The sequence below is a fragment of the Lolium rigidum genome, chromosome 7 (assembly GCF_022539505.1).
Source record: "Lolium rigidum isolate FL_2022 chromosome 7, APGP_CSIRO_Lrig_0.1, whole genome shotgun sequence".
Lineage (NCBI taxonomy): Eukaryota > Viridiplantae > Streptophyta > Magnoliopsida > Poales > Poaceae > Lolium > Lolium rigidum.
This window is the reverse complement of record NC_061514.1, coordinates 238,093,677-238,107,338: the sequence shown is the minus strand read 5'-3', so window position 1 is coordinate 238,107,338 and position 13,662 is coordinate 238,093,677. Positions and strand designations below refer to the sequence as shown.

General features: G+C 43.6%; 1 protein-coding gene across 2 annotated transcripts; it reads left to right on the top strand.

Moving 5' to 3' along the window:
* The first annotated feature begins 944 nt into the window (after positions 1-944).
* Positions 945-5,059, top strand: LOC124677198 (bifunctional riboflavin kinase/FMN phosphatase-like). 2 transcript variants are annotated; one of them, XM_047213195.1, is made up of 11 exons: positions 945-1,067; positions 1,539-1,664; positions 1,774-1,960; positions 2,603-2,733; positions 2,829-2,898; positions 2,973-3,038; positions 3,433-3,587; positions 3,691-3,786; positions 4,322-4,473; positions 4,543-4,626; positions 4,721-5,059. In XM_047213195.1, exons 2-11 carry the CDS (start codon positions 1,592-1,594, stop codon positions 4,853-4,855), a joined length of 1,149 nt encoding a protein of 382 aa, XP_047069151.1. In that variant the 5' UTR covers positions 945-1,067; positions 1,539-1,591; the 3' UTR covers positions 4,856-5,059. The 2 variants fall into 2 exon arrangements, with proteins under 2 accessions (XP_047069151.1, XP_047069152.1); XM_047213196.1 differs by lacking the exon at positions 945-1,067 and having other exon boundaries at positions 1,080-1,664; positions 1,791-1,960.
* The last annotated feature ends 8,603 nt before the right edge of the window (positions 5,060-13,662 follow it).

The following is a 13,662-nucleotide window of genomic DNA, read 5'->3' as shown; positions in this document are numbered from 1 at the left end:
TTCTATGCATGAATGCAATGCACACTTTGGTGTTCTCTCATTTTATTGCCTCTAAACCTGGGATATTACAGAACCGACCTACAGAGGTACCCGGATCAGAACCGACCTACAGAGGTACCCGGATCCGAAGAGGCCTATGCCAGGAGTCAGATCCGTGAAGGCCCATGAAGGAAGCCGGATCCATGACGACAAGTTAGGAATAGGTGGATCCTTGACGTTCACGGCAATGTAATATTCCGTAGTTAGGCAACTTGTATTTCGGGTAGGACTCTCCGTAGAAACCCTAGATCCGGGCGCCTATATAAGCCGGATCCTAGGAGCTCTAGAAGCAGATCTCGAGCTAGAAGCGAGACAACCACAACTCATTGTAACAACGCGAAAGCGCCCAGATAATTCCAGACAAGCAGCAGTAGGCCTTGCCATCGTGCAGGTGATCCGAAGCTGGGTAAATCGCGTACTACCGTCCCGAGGACTCTCCGCCCAATGGCCCCTACTTCTTCTTCCCTTCACGAGGATCCCTCCTCTGGAGTACCGTCGAATAGGCAACGACACCTCCCGCTGCCTCTCTACACGTGTTGACTTGTCTTCTCGTCTTCCCGTCACACGTGAGAGGGGGTGTTGACGTGTACAAGTAGATTGACTAGTCTTTTTCATCAGTTCGAACTTTTGGTTAAAGTGGCTAGTGCATGAAGTTTAACAGAATTCAACTATATTATTTATTTACAAAATATAATTAAGATCATGTTGCTTATTTTTTAGTCAAAGTTCGTGAGTAGGTATATAAACTTTATGTAGTCAAAGTTACATTTTCGAAGACAAGTATACCACACTACCACTCGAAAAGAAGAAGAAAAAACGTGGAGCGTGGTAGAGCAAGGGCAACGGCCGATCCAGTGACCACACCACACCCCTCCCATCGCAGCGGCCGGCGCCGTTCACCTACTCCGCTGACGGGCGAGCTCATCGCGTGCCCGCGCCGCCGCTTTGCGGGATCCGAGGCCTCAGTGCGTCACCCCCAGCTTCGGCACGAAGACGACCGCGAGCTTGCCGCCGCGCATCTCCTGCTGGTACGCCAGACCTCCCCTTTCTCTACTCGAATCGCGTCTGAATGCTGCGCCGAGTTGGATCCTGGAGCGATCTCGTCCCCATCCCATTACCCTCGGCTGTAAATCCCTCGCCGTGTTATTTACATGGATGCGGCATTGGTGTAAGGACTTATTTAGTTAGCTCAGAGAGTTCTATGCAATTGTATCCAAAGGTTTCGGCTATGTTACAATATACTAATATATGTATTGTTGGTTTTGCGGGATACTGAATTATATTAGTAGAGCTCAGACAGTCATGAACTTCAGGTCAGATTGGATGGTTTCACTGAACATTGTTGAAGAATAGGTTCATTCTTTAGTTTTTTTTTTAAAAAATAGTAGTGCAGTAGATGCCAGCCGGTAAAGTAGCTTTACTGCACAAGTGGACCATTCTATGTATTAACAAGCTCATGCTCCCCTGTATATTTTCTCCCCACTTACATTCCTTGGCAGGTAGCTCTTGGGACATGAATGCTCTCTGGCTATATTAAGCCCCAGTTTTGGAGATGGAAGAATCCAGGTCAACTCGACAGTTTTCTCATGTTATTCTTGGTTTGGATGGTACCCTCTTAAATACAGGTAATGGGAGATCAGTTGGAATATATTACATGCAGAGTTGTTCATTTATCTGTATAAATGGTCTTTCTAGATTCTCAATCTCACCTCTCTTGTTTATAACCCATGACAGATTATGTTGTACAACAGGTGCTAAAATCATTTCTTGTCAAGGAAGGGAAAACATGGGATAGCAAGAAAGCTCAGTGTTTATTACGAAAGGGACCTTATGAAGCTGCAGTTGCTGTTTTGGAAGAATATGAACTCCCTTACTCAGCAGAAGAGTTCCTCAACATGATTACTCCAATGTTTAATGAGAAGTAATATCAGCAAAACCCCTTCCTTTTCTGTTGCATAAGGTTGTAAGATGATATATCAGCTAGAAATTTAGATGCATGTGTTATCCCCCTTTACAAACTGTAAGAACATTTGCTTAAGAACATCTGTTTATATGCTTATAAGAAACTGTGTGTGCATATACATACTTTTTTTTTGCGAGAATATACATACATATTTCAACATGTTTCTTGCCGATATTTTCCTATACATAATATCTGCTCTCCTGGCATCCCTATGTATTTCTGTTTGCACCAAAGCCTGCAAATTTCTCTACAAGTGTCCGTGCATTCATGCCTGACTTTAAATATAGGGTCTGTGGCTCCATGCTGAACTTCTCTTGGAAACAATAGGAGATAATATTGATAGATCACATGAGAATGCATGCTGCCATGTAGTCAGCGTTCTTGCATTGTTTAGTTGTTTTGGAAGGTAATGAAGAAAAGTGCCATTTAATAAGTATTTACATCCAACATTGCTAGCCTTGCCCTCGACCATTGTCTTTTTGCATTTTGTTCATACTGCGGTATATAGTAGTTGTTATACTCCTGCAAACTATTGTTCAGTAATGCTTTCATTTTACTACTTGAGGTTTTCCAATCTAAATGGCGAATCAAATTCCGCAGGTGGGGCAATATAAAAGCCCTTGCAGGAGCTAATAGATTAGTACAGCATTTAAGGAGTAAGGGTGTATGTGTTGCTCTGGCTTCCAACTCCCCACGAGAAAACATTAGAGCAAAGATCGCTTGTCATCCGGGTAATGCTTTCCGTGTACATAAAAGGTGGACCTGTATCCTGCTTTTGAGTACTAGTATGGTGTTCTTATGGTGATTTTGTCCATATGGTATATAGGATGGGAAGAATCTTTTGTAGCAATTGTTGGTGGTGATGAAGTGACAAGGGGGAAGCCAGCTCCAGACATGTGAGATATATTTGCGTATACATGAAGTGCATTTTGTTTGCTATGGCTAATTTACTTCTATTTTGATATTCAAGATTTGTGGAAGCTGCAAAGAGAATGAACTCTGATCCATCAAATTGCATCGTAATTGAGGATTCCTTGTAAGTGTGTTTGCCATCTACTCCTGTTTTTTTTTATGATGATGGGGTCACGAGTGTGTAATTATCCTAACTAATGTATTTTCAGTGGAAGGTAATTGGCTTTGGAGTTCATGCATTTTTTTCTGAATGAGCTCCATATTCATTATTTCAAGATCACTCATATGCACTCATTAGATTAATATTAGACCACATGTGTGATAGATATTTCACATCAGAGCTGCCTGCCTACATAATGATATCATATACTTCGTAATTTTCTATGGAATTACGATGGAGCTCTTGCTTTTACGTCAGAAACCTTTGTTGTATCCTGTCTGCCCATGGTTCTCCTTTTACCTTCTTAGGCCAAAAGTTTGTGGTTTAATTAATATGTGGTAATTAATTGTTATGCTAGGCAAGGTGTCCTGGCTGGTAAAGCTGCAGACATGCATGTGATAGCTGTACCTTCAATACCCAAAAGCACTGCTGAATTTGGTGCTGCTGATGAAGTGATCAATTCCCTCCTTGACTTACGGCTTGAAAAATGGGGCTTGACACCGTTTGTTGATTGTATGACTCAAGAATGTTATCCTTTAGGGTCAAATAATTTCATTTGTTCAGATATAGTATTTTCTAGACGGCTTGAACTATTGCTTGCTTGAATATTCTGCAGGGATTGAGGACACCTTGCCAATAGAGCCATGGTTTATCAGCGGACCTGTGATAAAAGGATATGGCCGTGGTTCTAGAGTACTAGGGATACCAACAGGTATGGGGAAACATTCTATCTAGGTATAGAAAACATACCAAATTAAACAATTACTATTGTGTGGTGTTAGATACTGTGTCTGCTTCACATAAATTTTCTTATCACAACATGCATGTTCTCCATGTATGTTTTCTGGCGCCTAAATTTCCAGACCATAGCTTACCTATCTCGTCTACGTTCAGTTACCTGTTTTAGGACATTACATCTCACACGGGAGTTGCACGATCAAAAAAACTAGCTAGGGTTGTACTTAAGATGTCAATGCTGTTCGGGCACTTCATACTGCGTCCTTGATAGATGTGTGGAAAATTTTCTTGCATGCATGTCCACCTAACCAGTGCACGTTAGACATGATCTAAATTCATAAACAGCGGCTATTGGTTACAGTTGATGTCTTTCCTAAGATTAGTGTTTCTCTTTAGTTTTGTAATCTTTATCATGCTAAGTTGGTGTGCAAGTGTTCACACTATGAGGTCACTTTTAACTATTTATGTTGATATAAGTGTACCCTGTGTTGTTTACATCTTCTTTGCAGCCAACTTACCTGCAGACAAGTTCTCAGACATACTCTCGGAGCATACTTCTGGGGTATACTTTGGTTGGGCTGGACTGCGTAAACAAGGTATCTACAAGATGGTCATGAGCATTGGTTGGAACCCATATTTTCATAACTCAGAGAAAACTATTGTGAGTGGTCTCGTCAATACTTCCTTCCACATTTAGATTCGTCGCACATTCTAAAGTTGTGAGTTGCAGGAGCCATGGATACTTCATGATTTCAGCGAGGATTTCTATGGAGAGGAGCTCAGCCTTGCTATAATTGGCTACATAAGACCTGAGGTGAAGCTATGGCCATGCCAGCAAAAACAAATGCAGCACCCTTTTAATGCTCGCGCCACTCTTCTCACCTATTTGTGAAAATCCATTTTTCCAGGCCAACTTCAGTTCGGTTGAAAGTTTGATAGAGAGGATTCGCGAAGATGGAAGAATAGCAGAGAAAGCTCTCGATCTCCCAATATACGCCTGCTATAAGGACTTGCCGTACTTGAGAAGGGATCAAAATGATTGACCAGTTCTACAGCCAAAGAAGCCGCCAAATAGACTATACATATTCGTGAAATTATATTTTCCGTGTTCTGAAAGAGGACGCTCATTTACAAAATTGTTCTTAATTCAGTTTGTACGGTTTGCAATTATAAATATTTGGAGTTCTGTACAGCCCCGCAAGTTTGAAGGTTGCACGCTATCAGTTACTATGTTCTTGCTTGCTCTATATGTGTGGGTATACTAGAGTATGTGGAAGTGCCAATGCCAGCCAACTCACCAGGGTTCGACTCGAGCAAGTAGAATTACTATCCGCACTGTTGAGAATCGAACCCAACTAGTTTCAGATGTATCCAGTAGTTTAAGAAGTTCTCCGTACATAACTTAAACCGTCAACACACTATAGATGCAGGGTGAAATGTGTGCAAAGGTCTTAGCAACTGCTAGCCATTTTAGAGGTTTTTGGAACCCTTTGCTATTTTAAATCCTTAAAATGCACCCTTTGTATTATTTTCTCTTATGTTTCTCCTATGTGTATTAATATGAGCCCTATTTCAATTCGAATTTAACATCAATTCATGCAATGTAATTCATCGATTTTTTTTATAGGAAATGTACATGTTTGCTTGCATTTCTAGTTCACATGTGACATGTTAAACCATTGTAACACCTTCACATGGAACCTAGGAAATCGTGGAGTGCATCGGGGAGTGATGTTTTGGCTCCTGTGTGCGTATGCTCCCTTTAGTTTGAACTGCAACTTTGATTTATTTTGGAATGTCAAAAAATTCCATACGAAAAATTCACATGTACATCTTCACATGCTAAGTGCGCACAAAGTCTTTCCATGACAAATTAACTTGTCGTTTGGGCTGTGTAAAAAAAGGAAAAAAATTAGTGCTAAAAATAAGGCTTTTTGTGAGACTTATTTTGTCTTTTTTACACCGGCAAAAATAAAGGTTTTCCGCGAAACTGCACCAACGGACATAGATTGTCGAGATGTATATGCAAAAAAATTTGTTAGAAGTTTTTGACAATTAAAAATATGTTTTTTGGTGGAGGGAGCATATGCACCCAAGAGCCGAATTAAATTTCCAAGTGTATCGCCCCTAAAATCCTGTGGGTACCTGCCACTTTTTGTGTTGCTACGTTCATCATGTTGGAACTTGTTTATGTGCTACATATGGGATAACTGTTTGAAATAATCCTGCTATTTATATGACACACATCTTCATTCATTTTCCTGCTAGCTTCTCAAAATGGTTCTATTGCTTATCTATTTTTTTTAGTTGGATTATGACTAAACCAATATCATGTAATGCTTAACTTAAATCATGAATTATGAGTCGAGCGACTAGTCGAGCCACTAGTGTACAAGTCGTTATTTCATTGCCGACTCAGATGGTCGTTTCGACTAGTTCCATGAGTCGACGAGCCAACCGAGTAGTTGTGGACTAGTCCTGGTTCCTGACAGCCGACTCAAAATTTTCCTGGTTAAGTGAGGTGCTCGGGAGCCAATATTAGGAACCCTATCTAAAGGAGATAATTTGAGGCCTATGCCATGATGTTCTAGGCTCTATAATTATTATTTATTTATGCAACTTGCTGAAATTATGTTAGTTTTAGTTATTACGTCTCTCATTTGGTTTCATATGTGATAGTATTTTTTACTAGCCACTACTAAAGTACATGCAATAGTCTCTAGACTAGCCATGACTAGTCTATGAGTCGGTACCTGGATGACTCGGCTCGACTCATCAACTCGTAATTCTTGATTTAAATGATCTGTCACTTCATTCTAGTCACACAATATTTGATTGCTTATGCATTTGCTCAGACTGTCACGTCTTTTGGATTTCATCCATACATGATAATACTTTTTTTGCTTGGTGAATATGATTCAGATGAAGATTCAATTGGTTATTAGTCCTTGCTTTATCGAGGGTAGTGATGATTAAAACAAATAAACCTTGCGACATTCTGACATGCTTGTTGTGAGATATAATGAGCATATTTGTTTTTTGTAACTTTCTGGGTTCACTCTTGATTAATCCAATATCACCTTTAGTAGTAGGAAATTCACCTTCAGTGGGCATCATAGGTAATATTTATTATTACTTTTGGCTAACAACATCTATTATTTTTAGCACAAAATGGTTTATTTGTTTATTTATCCTCTTCTTATAGTGGGCTCATGGTTAAAACTTTGAAATAATATGGCAGTTGATATGTTCGGTATCTAGTTTATCTGAATTGATCATGCCGGTTTATATTTGATACAAAATAGATCTATTTATTGTTTATCTGAAGCACTCCCATAGTTAGCCAATGATTAAAATAATAAAACTTTATGGGGTTATAGATTCTCCAATTACACAATTTGTCTGGATAGTTTGTCCACTTTGTGGGGCCTCGGATTAGCTGTCTGAAACACCCGTTATGCATACTCATGCACGATCCTATGATCAGTGTGTCGTGAAGGCATAACCGAACTAGTATCAAATACATCATCCATTACAGTATCGAATAAAAAGGTTATAACAGGTCAGATGATCAATACTTACATAAGAGCCGCAATGGCAGGAGATCAACAACCACACAACGGAATTACTTCAGACGAAAGTGTTCGCATGGTCCAAGTCATGCCATAACCCTACAGGTAACTGACTGGAAAGACGTTCCTAGCTCGCATAGACGTCATCGACTCCCTCTTTATCTGTCGGGCTCCACCAAATCTAGCCAAGTAAATAGCCAGAGACAAAGCCATGAGTACATTATGAATTGTACTCGTAAACCACCTTAGAGAGAAGTAAAGGATATGCAATTTGGCAGTAGCAAGGAATAGGCACTATTCTAGGGTTACAAGGAGTGAGAGATAATTTCTCTCGAGAATTTGACATCTCTATATCTTTGTGGCAAAACATTTGAAAACAAGTTTCTTTGAAGACTAATAGGTAAGGATGACTCATTTTCCTTTTCGACCATCTCAGTATGACCAAAACAATTTTTCCAATTTTCCACCGTACCTCACAGGTACATTTCTACCAGTCCCACTGGTATTCCTCCGTACCTCCTAGGTACACTCATCGGTCCCACTGGTATTCGTTTCCAAATCCTTTGGAAAACACTTTTATAAATCAAAACTTTCTTTAATGCCAAGAAGCTACCATTCCCACGTCCATAGCCGCGGACACACCTATGCAGAGGTTGTACACTTTTCCCACAACTATCCGGGAATCTATCGTGTGGGTATCCTCCCTGCATATCACCTATGCCACGACAAACTCCCGAACATAACCTTTCGCCTACATCCCCTAGTTTGGGTCCTTCCATGTGGGCTTACCCCTTCCCGGCACTCTGGCAGCACACCTCCACCCTTGAGTGTGTCCCCAGAACCATGTCGGAAGACCCACAGTATCGCACGGCCGTAGGCAACTACGGTGTATTGCCTCCTCCCGCGAGAACAACTCGGCTTCAAGGGCCATACTAGATGCACCCTCATAGCAGTTATGAGGTATTGAAATGACGAGATGTCGCCTAGAGGGAGATGAATAGGCATTTAAAAACTCTTACGGATTTGGCTTGTAAGAATGCGGAATTAAACTAACGTTTAGTTTACAAGCACAAACCCTAAATAAGCTAGGCTCAACTAAGTGCAACAAAAACAACTAGAGCTAAGCAAGATAGGCACAATATATATATGAACAACAAGTGATAGCAAGATATAATAAGTACTTCAAGCTCGATGGCTATCACAAAGGAAAGTAAGCTCGAGTATAGAAATAACCAAGGCACGCAGAGACGAAGATGTATTCCTGTGTTCCCTTCCTTTGCAAGAAGGTACGTCACGTTTGGAGAGGTGGGGACCCACGAAGGATTCCCCAACGCCAAGAAGGCTCACCTTCTTCTCTGAGCCAAACCCACGAAGGATAATGACCCTTTCCTTATGGTTAGCGTTTCCTCCACTCTAGAGATGGCAAGCTCCACGAAGGAGAATCCTGAGCCCCTTCACAACCTTCCACGAAGGAGGTCACCGGGACACCACCCAAGCCAACTAGGAGGTGACCCTCCAAGAGTAACAATCTCATGGTCTCTCACTCGAACTAATCGTGGTGGAGAGCTCAACACTATGCAATGATGTAAAGCAAGAACACCAAAGGTGTTCAAATCCTTCACACTCAAATCTCACCCAAGCAATAAATGCTAAGATGAGATTAGAGAGGAAGAACAATGGAGGAAATCAACAAATGACTCCAAGATTTAGATCCCAAGAGTTTCCCTCACTTAGAGGAGGAATGGATTGGATGAGGTTGTAGATCTAGATCTCTTCTTTCAAATCCCCCAAGAATATGCAAGAATCATAAGAGGGAAGGGAGAGGAAGCAACCTCAAGAGGTTCAACAATGGTGGTCAAAAATATGCTCAAGAACCCTAGAAAACTATTGGGGCAGAAACCCCTTTTATAGCCAAACGAAATATGACCGGGCTGCCTGGCGGAAGAGCCGGTCAGACCGGGCCAGGGACCGGGCGGCCCTGAGAGCCCTCTGGAAACCGTTTGGTTGGCACCGGTGTGGGAGCCGGTCTGTGTCGGACAAGCCGGTGAGATAGCCGGCGCCACCGGGCCAAACATGAAAACATGTTTTACAAAACCCATGATAACTTTTGCGTCCGAACTCCAATTTCGATGATCTTGGGCTTGTTGGAATCAGAACAACAAGCCCTACAACTTTATGCATAAAAAAATCATTGTCCATCCACGGAGTAAAAACCACAAGATGAATGTTTTTCCCTATCTATAAAAGAGACACCCGTAAAACATCCAAGCTCGAAAACGCAATAGAAGATGCATACGAATTCCGTTTTTGATGAACTTGGGCTTGTTGTAAAGCTAGCAACAAGCTCAACAACCTCACACAGAGAAACACCAAGAAGCAACAAGATTTATGGAACTAAAATCATGCAAAGGGTTGAGCTCCCTAAGACGATGTGATCAAGTTACACAACCGAAAGCCCCTCTTGATAGTGCGGCTATGTATCCTATAACCCGGTCTCCCAACAACCACCTTGAGACTGGTAAAAGGGAAACCTAGCAAAGACACCTTTGCCTTGTGCATCCCGCTTGATGTTGATCATTGTTGCTTGATCATTGTTGATCATTGTTGCTTCGTGAAGACTCACAAATGCTCCCCCATACACCATGATGGGAAAGCTCCATTGATGCACGTATTCACATGTCCATTATCACTGTCGTTGCCTATTCGGTGGTACTCTAGAGGAGGGATCCTCATGAAGGGAAGAAGAAGTATGGGCCATAGGGCGGAGAGTCCTCGGGACGGTGGTACGCGATTTACCCAGCTTCAGAACACCTGCTCGAGGACAGGGCCTACTGCTGCTTGTCTGGAATTATTTGGGCGCTTTCGCAATGTTACAATGAGTTGTGGTTGTGCCGCTAGGGCTCCCAGGATCCGGCTTATAAAGGCGCACGGATCTAGGGTTTACATGGAGAGTCGTAGCCGGAATACAAGTTGCCTAACTACGGTACAATATCTTGCCGTGTACGTCAAGGATCCGCCTTTCATCAAGGCCATAATGGATCCGGATACTTCATGGGCCTTCACGGATCCGGCCTCCTTCGTAGGTCGGTTGGGATCCGGCTCCTTGTTCCTGGGCTGGACTTCATCCTTCAGGATCTACAGCAACTGGGTCGCCCGATGGGCCACATGCCACATCACCATCTGTGGGTCACCCGGGCTTGCCGGATCTAGGCCACGCTGTTGATATACCCATAAAGTATACCCACAACAGTAGCCCCCGAAGTTCTCCGAGATTCACCATTCCTCCGACTTCAATCAACTCGGTTCCGAAGAGAATCTTGAAGAGCTTCCAAACTTTACTTGTTTCTGATGCCATCTACCCGGAAATCATCTTTTTTTCAATAACGGCGATGTAGCTGATGTTCTACTTATCCCGCGCACAACTTCCTTTTTTCCCGCGCTAAATTTTCGGAGATGCGAATCTTTAGCCGGAAATTTCGGGAGCGCACAGTCAAGTTACCTCCACGTCGTTTCACCGCTCTTAACCTAAGGCACATGTTACGCATCCAACGGCGCAACCGTTCAGTTTCCACCGTCAGAATCCGAAACACGAATCTCCGCGCGAGGTCTATAAATACCCTCGCGCGCGGTAACTTCCCATTCTTTCACCGCAATCCCCTCTTCATCTTCTTCCTCGCACAGCGCCGCCCGTGAGATCTGAACTCCGGCGACACCTCGCACGGAGAGCTTCATCCGCCGCCGTTCCAAGGCCTCCCTCGACCCAAGATCCGTGCGTTTGATCGTGATTTCGTCTCCGCCGCCGATTCGTGGTCGCCAGAGGCTCAACGCCGCAAGTCCGGCCACCTCAACCTCGCCGGTGTCCTGAAGAACGACCGCGCCATGAACGGTAAGTGTGCCGGCCTCGTAGAAGAAGAAGTAGTGTAGATTCCGACTACTCAAACTAGTTTGCATCGGTGCAGCCGGAAGCATGTCGCATGGTTGACCAAATTGTACTGGTAGTTCTCCGAATAGCCCGGAACCCAGCACATTAGAACCAATCTGCCCGGAACCCATTGCATACTTGCCACCATATGTTTCCGACATCAGGCTAGCTCAACCATTCTCCGCCTCTTCCAGCACTGCACTAGACCGGATCCCCACCTCCAAAGAGATCCAAGAGGAACTTGAAGGTCAAGCTAGGATGGCTGCCAAAGTGCAGGAGGCGGAAGCAAAGAAGGCTTCCAAGGCCAAGATCCGAGAGGGCGAGAAGGGTCAGTGGTGGCCTTGTGAAATCAAGGACTCGGAACTGAGGGATCTTCAAAGTGAAGGCATTATTTCTCCGCAATGGAGTTTCATGCACGAATCCGACATCCCCAAGCCAGACGCGGACGAAAGAGTCCTGACAAAGGCCTGGGTTGAGCGCGGATTATCGCTCCCCTGTTCGGAGTTTTTTCTCTCCATCCTCAGCACTTATGGGCTTCAACCCCATAATATCTGCCCGAACTCTTATCTCCTCCTCTCGAATTTTGTCACACTTTGCGAAGGGCATCTCGGAATCCGCCCGGACGTCAGATTATGGCAGTTTTTGTGGTGACCCGGCATACCACTGCATGGTGTAGTATGCAAGTCTGATATAACACCAATGAAACACCGTTCCACTAGTATTATATCGCTCAGAGTGGTACAACAGAAACATATGCGGGTCCAAGGCATGTCTATAGAATTACAACATTGACTCTGTTACATAAGATCATCACAGCCTCCTACTTTACAATGAGGTAAAATTGCAAAAAAACTCCAGAAGAACGACTCGTAGTCTAGTCTTATCACGAACTCTATTTGTAGAGTATTTAACTAGCTCAGGAGGCTAAGAATAGATTCTAGCTAAGTAGGAGCTAGGTTTAGGAAACTAGTTCCCTTCTATGGCTAAACTAGGTTTTCTCCTTGCTGGATGTGGTATTTGACTCCTCTGACAGGGTCCTATCTCTTGAAGTTGTGGTTGACTTCTCGGTCTTCGAGTTGCACTGTAGATCCTCCTTCGATGCCTCCATATCTAAGCAGGGGATTTAAGAGTGGGATGAGTACGAGCGTACTCAACAAGTTCATTATAGGAAAGAGGTGTTTAATGCACTAGCTACGGCATTAGACCGAGAAAGTCTAATACCAATGCAAGTTTTCATAACCATTTCTTCAAAAGGTTGCTTTTATTCAGAAGAACTATGTCCGTCAACCTTCACCGGTTTACTAGAACTTCATGGAGCTCCTTTCCGGCCGCGTTCGCAGTTCCATATCCCGGAACGGGAGTGACGAGTCACGGTTCTTTACACTCTGCGGAGGTGTGTTGCTTTACCCATAAGAGATCTTAACCTTGGTGCCAACCGGGCGCGCAACCCGTCCACACTTCCTATGGTGTGAGGCCCGGTATAAGGTCTAGCCAATCATGTTCCTCCGCTACCTCGAACACCCACCCGTTGTTGCATGCGCCGACCCTGGGTCCACGCCGGTCCCATTATTCCTGTAGATTTCAAGGTGGACCCCGACCACGACGACGATCTTGGGCTCTACCATACACTCCTACGCCGGTAGGCTGCAACCCATCATAGACCGCAATACCGTGGGGACTTAAGGCTTCCCCAGCCTACCGCTTGTTCTTCGAGTGACAAGTGTCTACGGACTATGCCGTGGGGACTTAAGGCTTCCCCGACCTACCGCTTGCCACCGACGGATACAAGTGTCTACGGTAAAGCGCATCCGTTGATGAACGAGAGGTGGAAACACTTTTGACTACTCCGTCCCACCCCGGATCTTATGGTTAACACGGGTATTACGGCACAAGAATCACTGGCGACATTTGTTGTTTAATCCTAGATGGATATAAACCCGTGCAATGGAACCTCCACCATATCAACACAATCCATGGTTGCATTGCCCACCACATAGTCATATTCATAGTTATGAAAGTAGTGGTTTTGATTTTTATGCAATAGTGATAACCATAATACTTTGCAAGTAATTTGATAGAAATACTCAAATGACATGAGCAAGTGATGAACTTGCCTTTCTTGGTTACAAGATTATGCGAGGCAAGGTCTTCGGTACGCATTAACTCCAAATTCTGAAATAGCATCATCGTCCGGTAAGGACGATGTTTAAAAGATTGGCAAGGATGCAATAATGCATACGAATGAGATGCAATCGCTCTAAGCGTGACCTAACACTACAAGAAAAGTTCTGATAGACAACGTCCCAAAATCGTCAACTAAGGGGCATTTTTCGTCGCCTATGGGCCTAACCCGACG